The sequence below is a fragment of the Chrysemys picta genome, chromosome 2 (genome assembly GCF_011386835.1).
Source record: "Chrysemys picta bellii isolate R12L10 chromosome 2, ASM1138683v2, whole genome shotgun sequence".
Classification (NCBI taxonomy): domain Eukaryota; kingdom Metazoa; phylum Chordata; order Testudines; family Emydidae; genus Chrysemys; species Chrysemys picta.
The window spans coordinates 4,244,011-4,269,516 of NC_088792.1; the positions used below are offsets into that span (position 1 = coordinate 4,244,011).

At 40.6% G+C, this 25,506-nt stretch overlaps 1 protein-coding gene across 25 annotated transcripts in view; it reads left to right on the plus strand.

Moving 5' to 3' along the window:
- Window positions 1-25,506, plus strand: part of MAP4 (microtubule associated protein 4) — a 251,893-nt gene that overhangs the window by 80,116 nt on the left and 146,271 nt on the right. For 19 of the 25 annotated variants that reach the window (XM_005295087.5, XM_005295091.5, XM_008173099.4 and 16 more), the window contains 2 exons: window positions 11,276-11,532; window positions 21,780-21,845. In XM_005295087.5, coding sequence (XP_005295144.2) covers window positions 11,295-11,532; window positions 21,780-21,845 — 304 coding nt within the window. In that variant the 5' untranslated portion in view covers window positions 11,276-11,294. Of the gene's footprint in view, window positions 1-3,381; window positions 3,450-10,535; window positions 10,594-11,275; window positions 11,533-21,779; window positions 21,846-25,506 lie in introns of all 25 variants that reach the window. The other 6 variants (XM_065586674.1, XM_065586681.1, XM_065586670.1 and 3 more) reach the window with 5 other exon arrangements.

Below are 25,506 nucleotides of genomic sequence, written 5' to 3' on the forward strand. Positions count from 1 at the left end.
CCTTCAAAGCAGCTAAGATAACGCCTGTGTCATCAGTGGGGGATAAACTATCTCAGTCCATCTAGGCTAGAATGGTTTACTTTTCCCAAGGCCTAGTCTGGGATCAAAGGAGATGTAAAACCCCAAAGACCCTAGGGGGTTGAGCAGGGAGAGGCTGCCAAGGGTGAATCAGTGAAAAGCTCACAGGCTGGCAAGCAGTTACACAGACGGAGGGAATGTGCAGCGTGCAGGACAGTATATTCTATTTTCTATTCTACATTGATGAGTGTGGTATAAGAATCTATCAGTCCATCCTCATCATCATATCCACTCATTATACTCCACACCTGAACATAGCCATTATATGAACATCATACCCTCATATCTCAATGTCTGTACTTTGACCCATCAACCTTTTACCCCCAATCGGGGATATTGCAGATTATGTATTCCTTACGAGACCTGATCTTAAACCGAACTTCGCACCCTCGATAATCTGTACGTTATTCCCTGATAACCAGAAACTTCTATGCTTAAACTCTGTACTATTCACTTTTTTTTAAACATGTTAATAAAATTTTTAAATCTGAGTGCCTTCCAGTAGTGTGATAAGCAATGTGACTACACATCAGTCACATGTTGTTTGTAGTCTCATTCTCTCCCCCAGAAGAGACGTGTGTGCAGTAAAATGTCATGTTTTGGTAGGGTTTTATGTTTTTTTTTAAATGTATGTTGCTATGTCTTTGTGAGAAGGCAAAATCAAAGAAATATGCCATGCACTTGGAGCAGAAGGTGTTAAGGTTTGTGATGGTCTTTAGTTCCTGGGGGGGGGGGGGTTAATTCCACAGTCTCAGTCAGGCTTGAGAAAGTGCTGTCTCCTGTACTACAGATGAGATATACCCTTATTATAAAGAGTTCATTGTGCCAGAGTATAACTGTCGACCAGTTTCTTCATCCTGGAGCTTTAGGCAATCTTTTAGCTATCCTGGGCCAGGCCATGAAGTGCCTTGAAGATAAAGACTGAGACCTTGATTAGAAATTTTGTGGGAAACAAGTGTACAGAATGGAAGACCGATTTGATGTGGTCACGGTAGCCTGTGTTGCTGAGGAGATGCGTTGCAGTGTTCCGTACTAGTTGAAGTTTCCGAAGTGTTTGAAGGCTTCATGCCCAGGTATATCACATTGCTGTAGTCCTTTCCAGAAGTGACAAAAGCGTGAATAACTGAGGCTAGGTCATCATCTGTCAGGATGGGATGGAGTCTCCTAGAAAACTGAAAATGATAGAAAGCATTACTCACAGATGCTGCAGTCCATTTCTCCCTGCATGAGACAGGTATGAGGGGCACTTACAAAGGTGTAAATAACACCTATACATGTAGGTCTTCTGTAGTTTTTAGTTGTTGTGCTAACCTGCTTTGTACCTTTTGAGGAATGCTGCCTTCAGTGGGAGAAAGGAGCATGTAACAATAAGGGCTGGGGAACGGCTGAGCAGGAATGAGTGCTGTTTCTGCTACTGCTGTGCTCCTAGGGCAAGGGGGATGGTGTCACCTGTCACTCTGAAGCCATCTCCTGAGTCAACTGAGGAAGTAAACCTCTGAAGTGAATTTCAAGATTCTTTCTTGGCTGGGAAGTAGGCTGAGATCCTCAGAACCACTTGAGGTTTGCCCATTGGCACAGGATAGTTTTGTGCTGGCACATCAGTCTGCCAGTTTGCTATGCCTTCAGAGACTCCATTAGAGATAAATTTTATATTAAGTTCCAATAACATGACTTAAGTCTTCCAGTTAGTTGTGCTGATGTTGCATAACTACTACATAACTTATGAAATTAAACATCAGGGTATTTACTTCCCATAAGTGTACAGAAAGTCAGTTTCTGTAATGCCTCACTTGCTGTATAGGTTTGAATGTGCTAAATCCTCCATCCTATTTAATGGAGATTAGGTTGACCCAATCCATCCATTCTTTTGCAAATGAGGATCATGCAATCTTTTTTGATGCAATATCGCTAGAACTTAGTCTAGATGGGACCATCCCAGATGATGCCCTAAACATTATAAACAGTTTCTTCTCTAAGCACCACCTATGCTGCAGCTTCTGCCTCTGATTAGATGCTGTTCTGTTGTGGTGGCTCAGTAGTGTAAATAGTTACCATTCTGGCGAGTGTGTGACTAGGCAGGCTTTGAAGGAAAGCAACAGAAAATATTTCCACGGAACAATGGCTGCTTAACTGTTTCTGAAATGTTTGGATTGGACATAAACCAAGGCTCTTCTTACAGCCCAAGAGATATGGGGACACATTGGTTTGCAGGCCATCTGGAGTTGGCTTTAGATGCTTACTCAGCCTTTATTATCCAAGGGCAGATGAATGTTAGTAGGGCCTATATTTCAAGTCAGTAATAGTTTCCATCTGAGTAGGAGGATGGCCATGATTTACTATTCTGGGCAGTTCTAAACTCTGCTGTTGAGAGGAAGCTCTGCTAACAAATAACTCAAGACTTTGAGACTAATACAAATAATAAAAAGGATGCCGATGTCTTCACTGGCTGAATGAAAACTGCAAGCTGGTGGAAATATTTTAGTATTGTGATAAACAGTTGATTGCAATGTGTACTCAGAGGACTGTGTGGTCATGAACACATGGAAGTTTGTAAAAACGGGGCTGAGCCCTTTTTGGGACTTGTCTATAAATTGTTCAAATTGATGGTTATTCACAAAATGAAATTACGAGTCTTGGGACTTGTTGCATTGGCATTGACCTGGAAAAGAAGATAGTATTACTGGAATGAAAAGTCTGTGACTCCTATGAGGTATACTTTGTGAACGGTCATGGTTACAAACAAATGCCAGGAATCAGGTTTCCATCTGTAAATAGAGTGCATTTCTAGCCCCAATTCTGTCATTCATAGATTGTAAGGTCAGAACGGACCTCTGTGATCATCTAATCCAGTGGGTTTCACCCTTTTTTCATTTGTGGACCCCTAAAAAGTTTCAAATGGAGGTGTGGACCCTTTTGGAAATCTTAGACATGGTCTGTGGACCCCTATGGGTCCGCAGACCATACGTTGAAAACAACTCATCTAATCTGACCACCTGCATAACACAAGCCATAGAACTTCCATGAAATAATTGCTGTTTGAACTAGAGCCTATATGTTAGGAAAACATCCAATCGTGATTTAAAAATTGCCAGTGATGAAGAATCTGCCACAGCCCTTGGTATATTGTTCCAGTGATTAATTACTCTCACTGTTAAAATGCGCCTTATTTCTAGTCTGAATTTTTCTAGCGTCAGCTTCCAACCGTTGTATTTTGGTTTGCTAGATTGAAGAGCCCATTATCAAATTTTTGTTCCCCATATAGCTACTTATAGACTCTGAACCCTTAATCTTCTCTTTAAATAGATTGAACTCCTTCTGTCTACCAAAAAAGAAATCAGGGACAGTGAGGGTCCGCTGCTCAATGAAGGAAGGTAAGCTGGTAATGGAAGGTGATAGGAAGGCAGAACTGCTCAATGCCTACTTTGTTTCAGTCTTGTCACAAAAGATATGTGACTGGATGACTGGTAAAATTACCATAGACAATAAAGGGGAAGAGATGCAGATCAGGATAAGAACACCTCAGAGATCCTTTGACTAATTTGAATGAATTCAAGTCAGCAGGGCCTGATGCTATTCACCCCAGGGTGCTGAAGGAATTAGCTGAAGAATCTTGGAGCCATTCATGGATGACAGGAGAGGTGCTGGAAGACTGGAGAAGGGTTAACATATTGTCCGTCTTTAAAAAGGGGAAAAAGGAGAAGCTGGGGAACTATAGACCAGTCAGCCTGACCTTGATACCTGGGAAGCTACTAGACTCTAGTAACTAGAGCAATGTCTAAAACATTCAATTTGCGAATACCTGGAGGATGAAGGGGTAATCGTCAGCAGCCAGCATAGATTTACTAAGAACAAATTATGCCAAACCAACTTGATTTTCCGCTTTGACAGGTAACGGGTTTGGTGGATAGGGGGAATGCTGTGGACATAATATATGTGGACTTTAGCAAGGCTTTTGACACAGCCCCACATAACATTCTGATAAGTAAGCTGGAGAAATGCGGGCTCAGTGGAAATACTATTAAAGTGGATACGTAATTGGTATTACGCAAACAACGGCAAACAAAGAATAGCTATTAATTGAATGATGTCAGTTTGGAAGGAGGACTCAAGTGGGGTTCCACAGGGATCTGTTCTTGGTCCGGTGTTGTTTAACATCTTTATTAATGACCTGGATGTAGGAATAGAGAGCATACTGATCAAATTTGCAGATGAGACACAGCCGGGTGGCGGGGGTTGCCAACATTTTGAAGGATAGAGCTAAAATTCAAATTGATCTTGATAAATTGGAGAACTGGACTATAGACAACAAAATTAAATTCAACAAAGACAAATGTAAGGTGCTACATTTAGGGAAGAAAAACCAAGTGCACAAATACAGAATGGGGTATAACTGGCTTGGCAGCAGTACTGCTGAGAAGGATCTGGGAGTTGTGGTAGATCACAACCTCATCATGAGTCAACAATTTGATGCTGTTGCAAAAAAAGCAAATGCAATTTTAGGTTGCAATAAGAGGCATAACATGCAAGGCACGGGAGGTGATTGGACCACTCTACTCGGCGCTGGTTAGGCCTCAGCTGGAGTACTGTGTCCAGTTTTGGTCACCAGTGTATAGAAAGGCCATAAAGAAACTGGAAAGGATCCAGAGGTGAGCGACAAAGATGATCAAAGGGATGGAAAGAACAAAGGCTGAAGGGACTCGGTATGTTTCGTTTGGAAAAGAGGAGATTAAGGGGGGACATGATAGCAGTCTTCAAATACTTGAAAGGCTGCCATAAAGAGGCAGTGGGTTCAAACTACAAGGTAGCAGATTTAGATTAAATTTTGGGAAGAACTTCCTAACTGTAAGTACAGTAGGACAATGGAACAGGCTGCCTAGGGAGGTTGTGGAAACTCCTTCACCAGAGGTTTTCAAAGGCAGGCTGGGTAGCCATCTGTCTTGCATGGTTAGACGCAACAAATTCTGCATCTTGGCAGTGGGTTAGACTAGATGACCCTTGCGGTCCCTTCTGACCTTATGGTTTTATAAGTCTACCACCACAAAGCATGTTTTCTAATCCTTTAATCATTCTTGTGACTCTTCTCTGAACCCTCTCCAATTTATTAGCATCCTTCTTGAACTATGGTTACTAGAACTGGATGCAGTGTTCCAATAATGGTCATGCCAGTGCTAAATACAGAGATAAAATAACCTCTCTACTCCTCCTTGACATTACCCTATTTATGCACCCAAGGGTCTCATTAGCCTTTTTTGGCCCACACCATTGTACTGGGAGCTCATGTTCAACTTACTATCCACCATGACCCTTAATATTTTTTTCAGAGTCATTGCTTCCCAGGATAGAGTCCCCCATCCTGTAAATGTGGCCTACGTTCTTTGTTCCTAGATGTATACATTTACATTTGGCCATATTAAAATACAGATTGTTGCCTTGCGCCTAGTTTATCAAATGATCCAGATCACTCCGACAGTAACCTGGCCTCTTTATTATTTACCACTCCCACAGTTTGTGTCATCCGCAAACTTTCAGTGGTGATTTTGTTTTCTTCCAGGTCATTGATAAAAATGTTAAATAGGGCCAAGAACCAATCTCCGCAGGACCCACTGGAAACATACCTACTGGAAAATAATTCCCTGTTGACCGTTACATTTTGAGACCTGTAATTTAGTCAGTTTTTAATCCATTTAATGAGAGTTCCATGTTGATTTTGTATCATTCTAGTTTAGTTTCTTAATCAAAATGTGTGCTATCAAGGCAAATGACTACAGAAGTCTAAATATATTCCATCATTATTATTATTTTTATCAACTAAACTTGTAATCTCATTGAAAAGAAGATATCAAGTTAATTTGACAGGATTTCCATAAACCGATGCTGATTTGCATTAATGACAGTACCCCTCCTTTAATTTTTTATTAATCAAGTCCCATATCAGCCAGTCCATTTGTGACGTTCCCCTCTGATGTTATCTGGACCGGTGATCTGCTAGGTCACTCCAATCCTTGACTCTCTGAGCCAGCTTTACCCTGCTCTGCGGTGAGAACCCCCCACTCCTGGGTTGTTCACGCACAGCCTCTGGCACGTAAGCTGATCCTTGGGTTGTGCAACCGAATGACACTAGCCAGTATCTCCAGTCCCAGACACAACCCTAGGAACCTCAGTCTTGCAGTGCCCAGTTATGCCTGCTGGACACTGCAAGCTTATATGAGTTCGTCAATTTAACAAAGAAATTGATAGGTATCAGGCTTGTTATCCTAAGGGGAGCCTCTGACACACTTCAAACCAAACATACTGTTTCAGGTAGAATAAACAAACAAATTTATTAACTATAAAGATAGATTTTAATTGATTATAAGTGAAAACATAAGTCAGATTTGGTCAAATGAAATAAAAGCAAAACGCATTCTAAGCTGATCGTAACACTTTCAGTGCCCTTACAAACTTAGATGCTTCTCACCACAGGCTGGCTGGTTGCTCTTCAGGCAGGCTCTCCACTTTGATCAGTGCTTCAGTCACTTGGTGTGGTGTCTGTAGATGGACGTGGAGAGAGAGAGAGCATGGCAAATGTCTCCCCCTTTTATCATGTCCTTTCTTCCCTCTTGGCTTTGCCCTCCCCCCTCTCCCTTCCCCCCCCCCACACTTCAGAGTCAGGTGAGCCTTACCTCATTGCAGTTCCAAACTGACCAAAGTCTCCTTTCTCAACCCCCCTCCAGACCTTGTGTCCCAATCTATTCCTGACCTCCTGCATTCAGATCAGGTGGTGGTTCTTCCACATTGCCTGAATAGCAGAAGAGGGGTCACTGAGAGCACAGGAGAAACAGGCTCCCTGTTCTCAGTTCCAGTGCCCAGCCCCATCCTGGCTTGGAACTGCTGGGAGCAACCATTACAGGGAAAGACTGGCTTTGACCCTGAAGCCTTGGGCTGAAGAGCCTGCTCTGTGGGGATGGCACATGTGCAATCTGGTCAGCACTCGGAGCTGTGAGAGGTTTGAGCATGCTCATTGAGGACAGAATCTTCTGAAATGTTAGCTGCTAAAATCAAAGTTTCAACTGATCATGTGTGAACTGCCATTTTTTTCACAGGCTTATAACTTGGCCAAATTTGGGCAGATGTTCACTGGGTTGGCAAAAAACTACCTCTGCCAAATTTCAAGTCCCTACTCCAAAGCATGTGGGCGCTAGAGGTTATCAAAGGGTTGCCAGAACTTTTTAACATGGGTAAAATTTATTTCTTATTCAAGTAGTGTCCCTATGGGTGCTCCACTGTAGGTGCATTTGCGTCCCTGTGGTGCTGATCGGAGAACTTTGGTAGCAGTGTCCATTTGGCCTGCACATGCGCTGTCCCTGCCCTCGTGCTCTGCCACCAGGCTAACCAGTGCTGCGTGGGCAAACCCCCCTCATTTCCTTCTCTACCACAAAGTCCTTGACAAGAGCTGCGAAGTAGAGGGGAGGTGGATGGGTCACGGAGCACCCATTGTGGGACACATCTCGAAGAACCATCGTTACTGCACAAGTAATGCTGGTTAGTTTTCCTAGCTTCATTCTCAGAAATGGCTGAACCAGTTTGGCTGAAATTAAAAGCCTGAGGCAGAAACCCAGAACATAAAATATCAGCCCAGATGGTTCATTTGGCAAAGTGTTTATAAGCAACTGAAAACAGGGTCTTATATAATGGAAAGTGGCAACTTTAGTAACAGGTGGCACTTACCAGCCACACCTGTGATCAGCAGCAGCTCCTGAACTCTGAAACTGCCATGTTCTGTTGATGAATTCTATAGATGTCTCTCCCTTTTATCATGTCCTTTCTTCCCTCTTGGCTCCCCTGTCAGAGTCAGGTGAGCATTACCTCATCACAGTTCCAAGCTGATCAAGGGAAGGGGGGTGACTCCCTCGAGAGTCTAACAGATTCTTTTGTTGCTGCCTAGGCCAGCGTCCTTTGTTCCTGTGAGGCTGGGCTGGGTTTGTCCCATACCTGCCCTGATGAGATGTGAACTGCCTCTCTGCTCTTGGAGAGTTTTTGCCTGGGTTTATTTTAAGCCACAAGGATATATTTTCAGCCTCATAACTACATACATGAAATTATAACCTATAGCATTAGTTAACAATTACTATAACATCATTATAACAACCATGCTCAGTGAATCATGAGCCTTCCAAAGACACCCAACATGACAAACTTTGCATTGGATACCACACAATCTATTTTATAAAGATGAACATGGCGGTGTAGGGTCCCCCCCCCCCCCCCCCCCCCCCCCAAGGTACAGAGCATCACACCATTATCTTGCCAGGGATCAGTATCTGGCTGACTGGTCTTTAGTTACCTCAGTCATCCTCTTTATTCTTTTTAAATATTGCCACAACATTAGATTTCTTCCCATCTTCTGGAACTCTCCCAGTGTTCCAAGAGTTAAGAACCCAACATTAATGGTCCAGCAAACTCTTCAGCCAGCTCTCCTAAAACTCTAGAATGCAGGCTATCTGGACCTGTGATTTAAAAATGTCCAACTTTAGCAGCTGCTCTCTAATATCCTCCTCTTAGAAAGGAAAGTGTTTCATCATCATGATATGTCTAGATCTGATTTTTCCCAAACACAGAACAGAAATATTTATTAAACACTTGGCTTTTCTGCATTATTGACAATTCTACCATTTCCATCTCGGAGTGGACTAATAGTACACCTCTACCCTGATATAACGCTGTCCTCGGGAGCCAAAAAATCTTACCGCGTTATATAGAACTTGCTTTGATCCGCCGGAGTGTGCCCCCCCCCATCTCCCTCCGGAGCACTGCTTTACCGCATTATATCCGAATTCATGTTATATTGGGTCGTGTTATATCTGGGTAGAGGTGTAATTATTTTGATTTTTGTTCTGTTTTATTCGTAATATACTTTTAAACATTCCTTATGGTCCTTAACTCTGCTGCAGGGTATTGGATTTTATAACTACTTTCCGACTATAATTTTGCTTCTGTTACTTCAGTTTTGTGACATGATTTTAGTAATGGCTATCCCTTAAATTGCTACTTAAAGATTATAGTGTCAGAAAACCAGTGCTTCATGTCGGCTTTCAAATGAAAGGATTAAAGTGTTTGTTTATAGGTCTAACTTTTCCTGAGACAGTGGCAGCTAACCTCAAGTGTCTGCTGAAGTAGAAATAAAGCAAGGTGGTGGCTGAAATTACATCACTTTAAGGTCTGCTATCTTGTTACTTATCAGGGCTGGGACCAATACCACGGTAAACTTTTCATAAGTGACATAGTATGCTTAGGATCTTAAGTTCCATTAGATGCTTCTGAAAACTTGACCACAAATAGTTAAATGCCGTAAGCCTTTAAACATGGGACCTGGACCAAATCTTGTTCCTCAATTTTTTTCACTGTCCATTGTGACAGTAGGCAAGGAACTGGGAGCTAAAAGAAAACAAAAATCTGAAGTTGAAAGGCTTTCAGCTTTATGAAAAATAGCTATTAAAGTTTTGTACACTTAAAAGATCACTACTGCTCCTTGAACAGCCCAGTGCTGGAAAAGGGGTATTGTTATATAAAGGTGAATATTTTGGCTAAAATCTTCAAACTTTCCAGTGCCTGCTTGAACATAATTCGGTAAATAGCAGTCTCTTGAAAACATGGGACTATTCTGAAGTATCTGTAACACTGCAGTCCACTGGCTGGAGTCAGGATTTCTGTGTGTCAGAAGCCATATACTCTTTTGATGCAGGAGGATCTGGGTTATGCTGTTGCCATAAAACTATGGTGAGCAGCATAGTGACAATTCTTAAGTCCTATGTGGCCACAGAGTTGTTACAATATTGACTGATATAAGTACCATTTTAGTCAGCCATAATGGGTCTTGTCTGACAGAATGCATAATGACCTTATATTGCTTAGGCATATGAACTTTATAATAAATTTTATGATATGTTGAGTAAATGCGGTGGTTGAACTCTACCTTTGTTGTTACACTTTTACTCATTTTTCCTTTCCCATTTTTCCCTTCCTCATTTTTGTCTTATATATGCTTTTTAAAAAAAAAACAATAGTTTACTGGATTTTTTTAAAAGGGAGAACTAAATCTTTAAAAGAGCAGCAACTTTTTGCACAGATTATCCGTGCTTCTAAATGTGGAGCAAATCTATCTGAAGCTAATCTGGATTCAGTACTTAACAGTAAATGGTTAAAAAGTTGAAGTAAACTTAATTGAGTGTATTATGGGGTTTGAAATGTCCCCATTTAGATACCCCTGTGGTATATGTTTTTATTTCTGGCCATGCTTGAAGACGTTCTTTGGATGGACAGGGCATATGAATGGGACTTTCAATACTTCTGTAGTACAGAACAGTCTAAAAATTAGTCTGGAAAAAACAGCATTTGAAGATACTGTTGAACAATAAAACTCAACTTTTTCCCCCTTGCCCCTCATTGGTGCATTCTCTTTAATCTCTTTTAAAATCCAGGAATCCACCCCACAAAGAGATCTTTGCTGTGTACCCAAAGAGCTTCTGCAGTAATCGGGTGGGTTGATTAATATAGGTTGTCTGCTGAGTCTCACAGAGAGCTACATTGAACACTGATCTACATAAGGGGAAAGGATTGGAAAATCAATTACCTTATTGAGTCATTAAACTAGGAGCATTGAGATTTTTAGCATTTAATTTATTAGCGCTTTGCCTTCCAACATAAATGCTGGGAAGGCGAAAGTTTACTGTCACTAGCCAGGTCTGCTGAGGACGGCGGCATGCTGCAGAACCTCTGTGTGGAAGAAATGAAAAGCAACGCTGAGATTTAAGGTATACACCAGAGATTATGTAAAACATAATCTCCATAGGGGAGGCTGGGTGGAGTCCTGCCCAAGAACTAGATTGCCTTGTGTCAGTTGGTTTTCTGCTGCTGAGGATACTGAATTAACTCTCGGCTCTGGAGGAGACACGAGAACAAAATGTAAGATTAGGCTAATTCTTAGTTGCTAGCCATCTAGTAGTTTTTGTTTTCTGATCTGATTGCAAACACTACATGAAGTTTAATGTGGATCATACAGTAAAAACACTTGATTCAGGAGAACTGTGTTGTCTTTAATTTTGTTTTCTGGGCATCTGGGAATTTCAACACCGTGAAGGCAGGTAAACACAGCTGCCAGCATCAATCTCCTAGTAGTAGTAGATCGCTTACTAAAAATATGATCTTTCTCATTCTTCAGGTTACAGAGGTGCTAAAGCATGGCTGACTTTGATAACAATCTCAGTCTTGCGGATGCTCTGACAGAACCACCAGCAGAAATTGAGGAAGAAGTGAAACGAGACTTCATTGCCACCCTGGAAGCAGAGAAATTTGATGATGTGGTTGGAGAAACAGTGGGTAAAACAGACTATATCCCCCTACTGGACGATGATGATGCAAAGGCTGGGAGCCAGGAACCAAAAAGCAAACCCCACACAGACGGTGGTCAGGTAGAAAGTAAGTGTCTATAAGCATCAGACCAAATGGTTGCACCTTACATAAATATTACAATAAGCAGACAGTGGGTTTCATGGTGTTAGGCCTCTTAAAACTTTTTGTACACCATTTTAAACTAAGCAACATCTAATGATTACACTTTGGGACTGGGAGTGAAGTGGTCTGGATTCTAATCCTGACTCTGCCTCTGTCTTGGTGTTTGATCTTGGAAAAAATCACTTATCCTCTGCCTTAATTTCCCAGCCTGTAAAATGGGGATACTTAACCTTCCTAACTCCCAGGAACTGGTATTATGGAGTTTAATGTTTGTAAAGTTCTTTGGCCTCCTCAGATGGAAGGTGCTATACGAGTATTAAACATTACTACATACGTTAAATATTTTCACCCCAAAGCTCATAAATGTATAAAGGGGGGGGAATATTAACCTTACTTTCTGTATGGAGAAACTGAGTCACAGCGGTTAAATCACTTGGCAGTGCTGCCCATAATGTCAGTGGTTAAATGAGGAATAGAATCCATGTTGTCTGACAGTCTTGTGCTCTAACCACTAGACTGTACTGCCTTTCTAGCACTTCAAATTGTGCTTTGCATACCTTTGGGTGAGGGGAGGAGAAGTTTAGTCTCTTGCTGCAGGAGCACTCTTCACTGTCTGTGTTTACAAACAGGTTTGGCATCATTCACTACTGACTTTGAAAATTTGCCAGCCCAAATGAATAGCAGACATAATCTGATGATTATGGGGGGGAAATATCTGCTTTTTCCAGATGGGTGGATGAATAGACTTTTTTCTGACTGAGTTAGAGGAAGGGACTGGGATTCAGGAGCCTTGAATTCTGCTCCTTTACTCGGCCACTGACTCAGCACATACTTTTGGGCTAGTTCAGGGGTAGGCAACCTATGGCACGTGTGCTGAAGGCGACACGCAAGCTGATTTTCAGTGGCACTGACACTGCTCGGGTCCTGGCCACTGGTCTGGGGGGCTCTGCATTTTAATTTAATTTTAAATGAAGCTTCTTAAACTTTTTAAAAACCTTATTTACTTTACATACAACAATAGTTTCGTTATATATTATAGACTTGTAGAAAGAGACCTTCTAAAAACCTTAAAATGTATTACTGGCACACGAAACCTTAAATTAGAGTGAATAAATGAAGACTCGGCCCACCGCTTCTGAAAGGTTGCCGACCCCTGGGCTAGTTCCTTAACTTCCCTGTGCCTGTTTCTGCAATTCTAAAATGGTGCTAAAACTCATCTATGTGAAGCACTTTGTCAGCCTCTCATGAAATGTGGTATGTAAATAAAAGCAAAGTACTCTCTGCCTCTCCCGAGGTAACCTGCTCATCCTTGTGGAAGAAGGGAGATTTACACTAATCTTGGTACTTAGTAGGTGGGTAAAGGGGGTGTATATAAAAGGACTAAAGTGGTCATCAGTCAGAACGAGGGACGGTCCTAAAGACCCCGTCTGGTGAGGTTTTGGACTGCACGTAGGAATTTGATCCACATCATACATTTTATTTTACTTTATCTGAAAGTGTGAGGTACTTTACAATAGAGAACTAAAAAATGTGCCTGCTCTGAAAAGCTTAGTCTAATATTAGATATGATGTGATGAGTGGGGATAAATGGGGAGGGTGAAGAGTCGGATGAGGAAGGATGAAGGCTGTGGCAAAACATCATGTGATTACTCAGATTAGTCATGTGCTCCTCTTGGTTTAATTAACAGATTTTTGTAAGATATTGACTTGTCCATTGTGGAAAAAATTGGGGGTGGGAAATAACTTTTTCACATTTAGCTTCAAAGATTTAGTTTTGCAGAGGTTTTTCTGATGGAATCTCGTGAAGAATTGGATGTTCAAATTCCCTTGGAGTAACTGGCAATGGAAATCATAAGCATTGTAGAGACCCTATTTTGATGTTGTTTTGATCTCTCCAAAGTAATTGGAGAGCCTGATTACCGTGGGTGCATAAACTAAAGCTTTTTTAGCGTTTTGTCTCTTCGTACATGCTTGGCTGTTAAGGTTTGTCAACCTCTGCAATCTCAAATGGTGTCAGTTTACTACAAGCCATTCTTGGCTCTTGATCCCATTATGTGCTACTTGTAGATGGTTCATTCTTTTTTTTTTTTGGTCTTGACGAGGTGATGGGAGATCAATTTGCTTGTGAAAAAGACCGTGCTTTCTCATCAAACCCACGTGTTATGACTGTTCAACAAATCTCAATTTAAAAAATGCTTCTGATAATATATAAGGTAGGGTTGAATATGTGCTACCTGCCACTGAGTAAATCCTGTAGAATAAATCAGACTTAAACACTGCGTGGCACTATGAAATGGCCTAGCTTGTAGAGAAGCATAAGGCTCTGTTTTAATGTTTGATTATAATATGAAGCTTTTGAGCACAGAAATTGCTACATAACATTTAGCAAGAGTTTCACATTCAAAGCTCCAGAATATGACCCCAAAACTGCTTTATTCTTTCATGAGGGAGGAAACTAACTTTCCTGGATCAGACTTTTTCAGCTCTCACTTGTTAATTTATTCATGTTAAAATGCTGGGATGTGTTTCGACAGCAGAATCTTTGTTGCTGAGATTGATTTTCCTCAGTCAGAAATGAGTTTAGTCATATTTCCCATCAGGATCCAGCTATTCCATCTCTGCTAAAGTTGTGTTGTTTGTTTATTTATTTATTTATTTTTAATCCATGAGCCAGATTAGATGAGCTTAACAAACAGTCAGATGGGCCCCAGCATGGACTTGTGTGAACCATATGAATACTGAGGGGTGGGTAAGGGAAGAGAAGGGGTCATGAGAATAGAAGTATCGTCAGATGGGAATTTGTCTCAAAGTGAGACTAAACGTTCATTTTAAAAAACCCTCAAGTGGTGCTTTCCCCATTGGGATATCAATTCCTAGGAAGTTTTAGACTATACCTAGCAAGTGGCTGGATATAATTTGGCAAATTCCAGGTAATCCTCTTACTTGGTTGTCGTCTTTACATAATGCTGGAGGATTGCTTTGGGTGTGTACAAAGCCTTCTGTACGTTTTGCAGCTAGGGTGACCAGATAGCAAGTGTGAAAAATCAGGACAGGGGTGAGGGGTAATAGGCCTCTATATAAGAAAAAGCCCCAAATATTGGGACTGTCCCTATAAAATTGGGACATCTGGTCACCCTATTTGCAGCTGTCTGCTGTGTCTACTTGTTTAGTCTCAATCTTTTGGCCCCAAATTCAGGCTTTTGGAGGAACTCTCAAACCTTCAGGGCTTTCAGTGGTGATGTAGCCCTGAAGACTGTAGCACTGAAAATGACATTGAATTGACATCTAGATAGCCTGTGATGATAGTGTTTTAAGTCCTGCATTGTTCTGATTCATCTAAAGTGAGGGATCTGTTATCCTGTTTGGAAAATATTTAAATCCAATTGTTTCAAATGATAGGCTTTGGGTGTCAGCTGAGAAGTCAATGTCAGGCTTTACTACCCGACTGCAGACAGGTATGCTGTCAGCTGCTTGCTTCCAAGTACACCGTGCTGCTTCAAAACTCGATACTATTGCTACTTTCGGAAGTGGGGGAAGAAAGCTATGCTCTGTTTTACTCCTTTGAGTGTGTCTACAGTGCAAAAATAATTTCCCTTCCTCCATCCCAATCGCAAGCTTGTCTATCATCCTAGCCCTCAAATGGCCACCAGAGGGCATTGATAGTACTAGACTATGGTCTAGTGGACACAAATTGCTGCATATCAGAGCAGACTTCCCCTCCCCCATAAGGAAACAAAGCACATATCTGGGGCCTGCAAGCTTGAGATCAAACCACAAAATTTCCCTTTCCTTTCCTTCTATCTTTCTCCACAGTAGCAATAGGTGCCTTCATTGCAGAAGGCTGCAGGCTTCCAGTGAGTTTTTACTATGCTTTTGCAAAGAAAAATCAAACCCCTGACATTTCTGAGTTTAAGGACAGCAAATGTTCCTTAAGTGCATCCTAAAAGCTGCATATTTAATTGATCTGGGAATTTCCTTAGTCTCAAAATGGGAATCACAAAAAAATCAGTCAGTCAGTGGATGTAGACATCCGGATTGTATCCATACTGCTAATATTCTCCATATATACGTAATTAATTTTTTTTTCTAGAGGCCTGGTAAAACCTCTAGCATTTGTAAGAATTGTTACATTTCATTATTGCAGACAATGAAGTATCCCACAGGATTGAAATGAAAAGCTTTTTATCTGTTTCAGTATTCCAGGCAGCAGTTCTTATGTTGCTGTCAGGAACTTGGCAATCAAATTAAATACAGTTGAAAGTACTGCAGGTGATACCTTGATTCTTTAAATGTTCCTATCCTGCCTTTTTCCTTTGTACTTTTCATAGTATATATTTCGGTTAATAAAGAAGCATCCAAAACTTTGGCTAAAGGGGGTGTATTGGCAACTTGACAGGAGGTTGAGGGCAGCACTTAATTTGCATGAAGGATGGCAGATTTTAGCTGCCCCTCTATGTAAGCAAAGCTGCAGAAACTGCAGATGTAGCATGCAGTGCTCAGTCTTGATCCAGGCATAAGGCCTGCTGCTGGGGATCTCTGTGCTGCATATTAAAGGTGAAGATTGTTGCAGACTATTCTGTAGAACTCAACAGGTCCGATGTTAGTTCCACAGCTAAAAAATGTGCTTTTTCTTAGGAGAGAGAAGAAAAAGTGCCTTCAATGTTGTCTTAGAAATCTAGACATGATACTCCAGTTTCTCTAGCATGTTATAAAATGAAGGTAAAGGGCTTATTTCCGACTTGGAGAAGTTAATATAAACGTTGCTACAGTGCACCAAGCAAAACAAGGACGTTCTAGCACAATTGTTATATTGGCTAGCATCACACAGTTGTTTTAAACGTCACTATGTGGGAGACCCTAAATAGTCTTTTATATTTAATCCTGTTGTGATTGTTTCCTTAGTAGTTAGAGAGACATGGTGAGTGAGGTAATACTTTTACTGGACCAACTTCTGATATTACCCACCTGATGTGGTCAGAGCAGCTATCCAAGAGTCATAGAATCATAGGACTGGAAGTGACCCTTGAGAGGTCATCTAGTTCAGTCTCCTGCTCTCATGGCAGGACTAAGTATTATCTAGAAACTGCCTTTGCAGCAACATTTTAAATTAATTTAAGGGGGCAAGGTTGTAGCAGTTAAGACCTGAGATGAGAGTTTTCATGGTATTGACAATGAAGGTTAAAGCCAATCATTGGGGATACTAATTCTCTGAGGTTTAGGATCCAATTAAATGTATTACAGAAAATGCATTTTTAAAAATTAAACTTTTTGTGGTTCAGCTTTTGATAAACCATAGCAATTCAGTGGAGTCTAAGTGGGAGTACTCTGTTATTAAAACTTGACTTCATCCATTTTGCTGTGAAAATTCACAGGTACAAGGCATATGATCATGTATAATCTAAATGTTTGGCACTTTTATTGCTCTTGTCATATGACCAAGGGCAAAAATTCACATGCATATTTGCATGTGCCTGACTGCACCTATACTCGTTTTTTTATTAAAGTCATGTGATAGTTAGCGATTTTCTTTAAGCCCTTGATCCTGGAGGCATGTGATTGAGTGAGTGTCTTGGTTGTCATTTAAAATAATAAAAAAAAAAGTTAGTCCTCCTGGTTGCAGATAAAAACTTGAAAACAGGACCCAAATGTATCCAAAAGACTCACCAGAAGGCAAATAAAAAGCCTCAAATTCATAATTTTCTTAAATCTCATGATCTTTTAAACCAATTTTAATTTTTGGGGGGGGGGCCCAATTCATGTATTTTTTTATTTTTTTTTTAATTGAGGATGTCTGTACTGGAGATGCACAAGTAAAGGTAGCCTCTATTTAGTTTTAAGTCAGCTGTTCTGCCGTGGATTCCAGCTAAGTGACTGTGCACAAGTCTGTTTATGAACATGTTTGGGTTGTATTATTCTCATTTGTGCTTTTGTGTCATGGTTTCTATTCATCGTCTGGCATATCCAACCAATCTGCACGTCTAAGAGTAATAAAATATACTAATGGGCCTCTCTTCAATAGGCTTATCTGAAAGTGTCTTTCTTTCCACCCTCTTGCTTCTCACCCAAGTCAACTGCTTGTGTGATGGTGAATTAAAATGTGTTCAAAACAGTGTGGCTGTGCTTACATATGTACCACGCCAAGCCATTAATGTGGAGATCGTTTAATATGTTGGCCCTGTCCATTTTGCTTGAGATTATCTGTTGTAGTGAATGCTTTCTTAAATTTGTTTACATAAAGGCAATCCTTTGATCCACTGGCCAGATGCAAGTATAGTATCTTGTGATTCTGACAAAGATTATGGAGTTTGGATGTACTGATGTGTTTGATTCTTAAATAGTTTAGATTATGATGGTAGTGGGGTTGGGCCTAAAAAAGATTATTGGGAATTTGTATACCGCCCTTTGTATAGCTGCAATAGAAGTACATATTCAGCTCCAAGGCCTTTTTACCAAAACACACCTGGTAATAACAGTACATTTGTACCCCCATGACTAAGGACCCTTCTATTTCATATAACTCACCTAGAGAGTCCATTTCAAAGAACTAGAGCTTTACAGGAAGTCAGTCTTGCTACTTTTAATTTTCAAGAGAGTGCAGCAAGGCAAGGGTATGAGCCTCCCAAAATCAGGCAAATGAGCAAAACTCTTCTTGAATCTGTTCTTGTTTAGATGCTATCTGCCCAGCAAATAATGCTTTACTACACAGTAAAAGCTTTTATGTAGTAATCTTTGGATGATACTCTCCCAGTTCTGGCCAGATTTGGCTAGCTGTTTGATTCATAGATATCTCTTCACTTGCATCTGGGCTCCACATGCAGAGGTTTCTTCCCCATCTGAATTAACTGGATACAGAATCTTTGTGTAAAGCTGTTTTTAAAGGGATACGCCTAACGTGAAATCTAGTCATCTTAAAATGTTAGTTAAAAGCTTTATTTGTGTACTACAGCTGTTCCTTAGTCCCTCTGCCGCCACTTGTAGTTTTACAATTTAATTTTTCTATTTTTAGAACACTGCAATAGCAAAAAGTGTAGAAAACTGACACCGCTTCAGCGGGTGATCTCCGTGATGATCAGTGATGCTTACTGTTCTGAACACTAGAGGAGTGAAACGATCATGGCTTTCTAGTCCCACTCACTTAACTGGCCTACTATTTTCTGAATTGATGACACAAGGTTAGGGATTGAGGAGGAAGATTTTGCCTAAAATTTGAGTGGGTGAAAAGAAGGGACTCTGCTTGGGTAACTTGAAGCAGTTGCAAAGGAATGTAGGGATATGCCCTATTTTGATCATGCTGAGTGCTGCATTCTATGCAACCTATTGCCACTTAACATGGACATCACTTAAAGGTACCTATGTTAGCAACACTAATTTGTCAGCAAGCGCAGATGAGTCAGAATGATCATTGATGTACAGTGCAGCTGCTCCAGTCCCTACCCTTTGCAGGATTAGATAGAAAGTCTGACTCTAGTTTTTAACCCTTAATTTACAAAGCACTCTTTAATGAATGCTGTCTTAACTTTTTCTCCCTGGAAAGTCTTGGTCTTCATTTAAAATAAAAATGTTATTCTTCCTGGTTGCAGATAAAAATTGGTGCCTCAGTGCATAACATAAAGCTAACAACCAGAGAGGCTGAGGTTCTGTTACAAGCGGCATGTTCTTTACCATTAACTAGAAGAAAATAATTCTTGCTGCTCTGTATGATTCCTGCAGTTGCTTGTCTTTACTATGCTTTTTACAACTGAAAACTGGGGGATGTGTTCCTAGAAGTTGAGCAGCAGCTTTTGGAAGAAAAGATGAGGTATTCCAATATTTCCTTTATTGCACAGGGCTTGTTGCCAGGAGGATACAGTATTGTCATTTTACTAAATGGCCTTATAATGTCTGAAGATGTCCAGTAATGCTGGCAACCTTGCTCAGAACATTAATTCCAACAGAATCCAACTGTTAAAGATCACTGTGTATTTTGGAGAATGACAGGCTTTTATATTAAATTGTAGCCGTTCTTCACTCTTTCTGGAGCAGTATGCAGAAGTGGATATAATTACTGACACTAAGCAGTTCTGTGTTGGTGGGATTGTGGGATCAATATTGAATTGTATAAACATATTTGGATGGCTAGAGAACTCCTTGGGTAATAGAGCAATATATGCATTGTCTAGTAATTGGAGTACAAAGGATACTAATGCTTTTATAATGCTTCTCAGCCATAGTTCTCAAATTCTTTTTCAAAGATGGCTAAGCCTCACTTTTCCCATGTTACAGTTGGGGAAACTGAGCCACATGGGAGTTTGTGACTTTCTCAAAGTCACATAGAGAGAGAGTGGCCAATTTGGGTTAAACCCAGATCTCCTGATTCCCAGTCCTCTGACCTAGCCACTGGATCTCACAGTACTCAACTGCCTTTTGAGTGTAGGCAGGGTATAAATCCTAGTACACCTCGACCCCGATATAACGCTGTCCTCGGGAGCCAAAAAATCTTACTGCGTTATAGATGAAACCGTGTTATATCGAACTTGCTTTGATCCACTGGAGTGCTGCTTTACCACATTCTATCCAAATTCCTGTTATATCGGGTTGCGTTATATCGGGGTAGAGGTGTACTCCCAAGGAAATTCTTTTAAGCAATCTTGGAGCAGGAAAGACTCTGATCTTGAAACCGTGAATATCATTAAACAAGTTGAAGGCTGAACACATTTCATTATACTGCCTTTAAGCTCCCCTACTTACAGGACTGATTTTATTTTTACTGAAAACAGCTTTTTGTTGTTCACTTTAGTAATTAAAGTAGTTTTGTTTTGTTAAATACTGATGAAGGGTGACATTTTAGGAGATGAGAGTTGGGTTTTAGCAATGTGCCTCCTGTTGACTTTTGTGGGAGTTATCCAGCTAAGTGCTCATGTAATAGACAAATATAAATAAACTTGCATATATATCTTGAATGCATATGCTTTGTAATGTGTCTCAATTGAAATTTTCTTAGGTAAATATCCTGAGCCATATTTATTGATTTCAGCTTTGACTAACTGCAACAAGAATGTCAGTTTCCATCATTATTCTAGGATTAGTCCATAACTGTAAGATGTTAGTTTCATGTCAGATGGGGAGACAAAAGAATGTCTCTCCCTAGTCTTGTCTTTGTCACACAGGGTAACAGTTCTGAACCCACCCTAAACCTCCCAACTCTCTTTTAATGAAGCTGAGTTGGACATGGTTAAGCAATGGAGCCACTTAGATTCTGTCCCAAAAGCATTTTGGAAGCTCCACAAATTATAAGGCTAAGATAATAGTGGTTTGTCCAAAAGGGTAGAGGTAACAATTTCAAGTACTGGGACTCCTATGCCAGTCTCCTCAGGGCTCAAATATTCCTTGGAAATTGGAAAAATGGATGTCGCCCTCAAAAGGGCACTCAAGATCAGCAAAAGCACTTCTTATTATCTCGGTTATATGTTACATTTATATTGAGACCTCTTGTATATTGGTCTCTCACTCCTGAACTTGCTTCAGAAAGTCAGATGCAAGCTTCTCTTCCTGGAACAGATTATGCTCAGGGTTTTTGTATGATACAGCCTTCGATGTAATGATATGCATCCGAAGAAGTGGGCTGTAGTCCACGAAAGCTTATGCTCTAATAAATCTGTTAGTCTCTAAGGTGCCACAAGTACTCCTGCTCTTCTTTTTGATGTAATGACAGTATCCATATGCAACATAGCAATGAGTAGTATGGCAAGGAAGGCCTGTCTTTGTTAGATGGATAACATTTCAAAGGCACACTTTATTGAATATCCTTTAAGGGAAATCTGCTGTAGTTTTGCCTTTTGGAAGCCACTTTAGTCAAAGGTTCATCCCCAAGACGATTTGGATAATTGCAATTGTGGTGTGAGTTGTTGCAGAAGAACCTGGTTATAATTCTGTGGGTCACTTTCATGGGACTAAGCAACAGACTGTGTGCCTGGAATATGCCACTCTCTTAAGTAGTATCGATGCTACTGGTAAGTGGTTAATTGGGCTGTTCTGACTCAATGAGTTGTGTGGCTTGTTCCCCCTACCCTGATACAAGGGAGGTGGGAGTGGCAGTCAGAGAGAAGATCTAGGGTGTGGATTGAGCAGTACTGAGGAAAAAAACATCTTGGGGGAAAGTTTTAAGATGAACTTTATATAGGTTAGGAGTGACGCCTGTCCACAGGTTGATATATTCTGTATGGTTATTGCAGGTATTTCAGCTGTTGGACCAGCAGTGTTAGAGAATGGTGACCATGGAATAGAAGATGACAGTACAGGTAAGAGAGTAATGTCTGAGTTAAACACAACACTTACCTATTTCCTCTGGTTTAGTCAGAACCTACTAGATGATCTTTGTTCTGGCAAAGTGTTCTTTTCTATGAGATTTTCAGTATTTATTTGGTACTTTCCAAAGAGCTGCTCGCTGCCCAGTGAACCTTGATTTTTTTTTTTAAAGCATTTAAATTAAGCTAAAACTACCTTCTATACCAGAATTGCTCATATGTAGGAAAGCCCCTTTTAGAAGGCTTCATGTGCTGTAGCCACAGTTAACCTAAGGAAGATGTATTTGCAATATTGATGTATTAAAATGACTTTCCAATGAAGCCCTAACATTACCTGGACTAAGTCTACCCTATTTTGAATATGAACTTCCCCTGTTGTTCTCCCCAGTTTCAAGGTGCAATGTGATCACCAGCTGCGAGGAGAAGTTCACTGTGGTCTGGTTGTTTATCTTCTCTTCTCAGTTTTCCCCCCGACTCTCTTAGACTCTCACTTTGGCAGCATGCTATCAAAGTTGAAGTTTTGAAGTCCTCCTAAATCCATCTCTTAACAGCAATACATAATAGCTTGGTATTTCAAGAAACATGCCATGACTAAATGGGCAAATCTCTACACAAATATCCTATGACGGGTTCTGAATGAGTGTTTAAACTTCATGCCTGTCTGGGACATGCATTATTTGTCCTATTTTGGATCATTGCATTTAGCTTGTTGATGTAGCTCGGATGTCACTATCACCACAAATATTAAGGTAGAAAATATCCTGCTGTAACAAGTATTCCAATAATAGGTAACTCTTTTCTTTTTAGTGAAGGGGGGGAATGGTTGATCAGCCAAAGCTCTTACATTGTAGTAATCTTTGCTCTACCAAGTATACGGTTGTTCGGAGGTGGTTGTCATTCTTGGCATTGACCGGAGGTACTTGCTGGTCTCCTGAGTCACTAGCTCCAAATAGAGGCTAAAAATGCTATTTCGGCAGTGATCCCAGCCTATGGCTGGAGAGGCTGCACTAGAGACCCAAATTGGATCCTCTTGCAGTAGCATGTTACACTTACTCTGGTCTTCAGGTCCAGGCTCAAGAAAAACAAGCTTCCTGAGGCTATGAAGGGGTAGAAAACTGTCTTGTTGTGGTCAGTACTTGTGCGTTTAGAAAATTATGTAATTTTTAATGCATATGTGGTTAAATTGGATTCATTTATTGGGAAGATGAAGATTTACAAATATGGCACTAGTCTGTGTGCTTAACCTGCTTTTGTAAATGCTTGTCAAAATAAAGCTGTAGATTTTTACAGGAAAGTATAACATTAAGGTGACCCCTGAGCCTCTCAAACTACTTCAGTTGCTCTTTTCAGTATTCTATATATGCTGGAAGAAGTGGAATCCAAACTTATCCCATAATGAAATTGTAAGTATGTGTAGCTGACTGCACTGGTGCACCGGGGTCCTCTTTTGAATGAATGATTCTGGAGGTTAGTAATAGCTTCCTTAAAGGCTAGTCTCCAGTAAACCATAACAAATTAATTTTAACCTCTCAAATGCTAAATGCTAACAACACAAGCAAAGACCTTTGTAGATGACTGCAGCTTGTTTATTATCAATAGGTTCTGTCTTGACGTCTACGTTTATGAGGTTTGGAGTTCAGCAATTTTTCTTGTTAGAGGTTGTCTAAAGGCAACTTCAGAGTGATAGGAATAGCAACATGGAAGCTTAAGTAGTCACTTAAGCATCAACTAACTTAGGGTTTTCAGACTAATGGGAAATGTGTATAATACAATTGTAGTCTTTTCAAAATGTCTCACGACATTGATCTCCTACAGTTAGTTAAATAATAGAGGGAGAATGATATTAAGAGGCACAGACAAGGGAGAGACTTTTTCAAATGAGATTTGAAGTGAGATGAACAGTTGATGAGCTGGGAAAATCCAGAAAGACTGTTCCAGAGAGCAGGAGCTGCAGAGAAGGTTCCATAACTTCAGAATTGTGGCAACAAACAGGTGATACAGAAGTAGAGAAACACAGTGTGCAAGACAGAGTAGAACGAGATCATGGAGAGCTTTGCAAAACAGAGCCACATTGGAACTGGATCCTGAAATAATCATTGGAGGTGGTTGGAGAATGGGGATAATGTAATCATCACTTGGGTACGTAAATGCATCTCATTTTTTCACTCCCTAGATAGTTATGCTTTTTTTCTTCTGCGGTGGAATGTATTTGGAGTTTGATTCAATGGGACGTTGACTTGATGACGTTTTCATTACATATGACATTCTCTGCAGTTATCTGGAGTGTACAGTGGTTAGGATTAGTTAGGTCTGGAAAAAGGCATTTTTTTGCCTTTTCCCAGATTAGCACTCACTTGACTATATTAAGAGCATATCTACATGGGACACTAAGAAAGTTGAGGTGAATCAACTAAAGGTGTGACGTGAATGTGCGTAACTCAAAATGCCTTAACTCCTCTCTGTGGGTGCTCTCACTCACCGGTAAAGTGGCCTTAGGGTACGTCTTCCCTACGATTAGGACGTGTGATTGCAGCACATGTAGGCATACCTGAGCTAGCTCGCTAGAAATAGCAGAGAAGCTGCTATGGCACGAGCTAGCTGCTCAAGTATGTACCCAGTGTCCTGGGTGGGCTTATGTTTGGGTATCTATCCCATGCTGCCATGGCTTCAGCTTCTCTGATATTTTTAGTGAGCTAACTCAATCAAAACTAGCTCTGGTAGTCTTACACAAGCTGCATTCACGCCTCCTAATTGCAGTGTAGATATACCTCCTCGAAGGATTAAATTACAGTGAACTAAAGCCAATTTACTCTTGAATGAGAGAGTATCCATATGGGTGTTAACACACTTTAATTTATGCACATTCAGTTCATGGCTTTAGTTGATTTGCCGGAACCTTCCTGAGTGTCCCCATGTAGAGAAGCCCCAAAAGTCTGGATATCCCAGCACAAAAGGGAATTTTACAGTGTGATGCCAAACCCCACAAGGCTGGTTTTTGTTGATGTTTTTCCCAGTTTGGAATATCAAGATTATAGTAGAGTTGTGGGGTATCCTTGGTGGAAATATTGAGTGCAGGTGAAATATTTGTGTGGTTAATTTTACTACATTTACTTTCTAGTTAAGGGCTCAATCCTGCAAGTGCTGTGCATTTTCAACACTTGCTAACTTAAGTAGGAGCTAAGGGTACTCGGCAGTACCTGCCAGTATTGGATCTTGCATCTTTAGTGGTTTTCCTCTCCTTAAAACCAATTCACAGAAATATATCTTGCTGGCTACTGTTTTTAACGCAAATCCTCCTTTTCAGAGACATCCTGAACTGCCATTCTCTCAACGGCACTTTGCCACTAATCTAGATTTACCACAGCTAATTTCTGCATGTAGCACAGTTGTCTGCTCTTGCATGAAGTGAGACTTTTTCAGACTTTTGTAAAAATGAAGTTTCCTGTTTCTGAATTAGTCTCTGGAAAGGTCTGCTATCAGCACTAAATGAAATATTGCTTGATGTGCAGTTTGCTGCATTAATGTTCATGTTTACTAATGATTTACGCTTTTTTGCCCTTTCCCCCTCCCTTTCCCTTCTCCTATTTCTTTCCCTCCTTTTCTATTTTCTCCTCCTAGAAGCCTAGACTGTCTTCTAACACTGGGGCTGCTACTG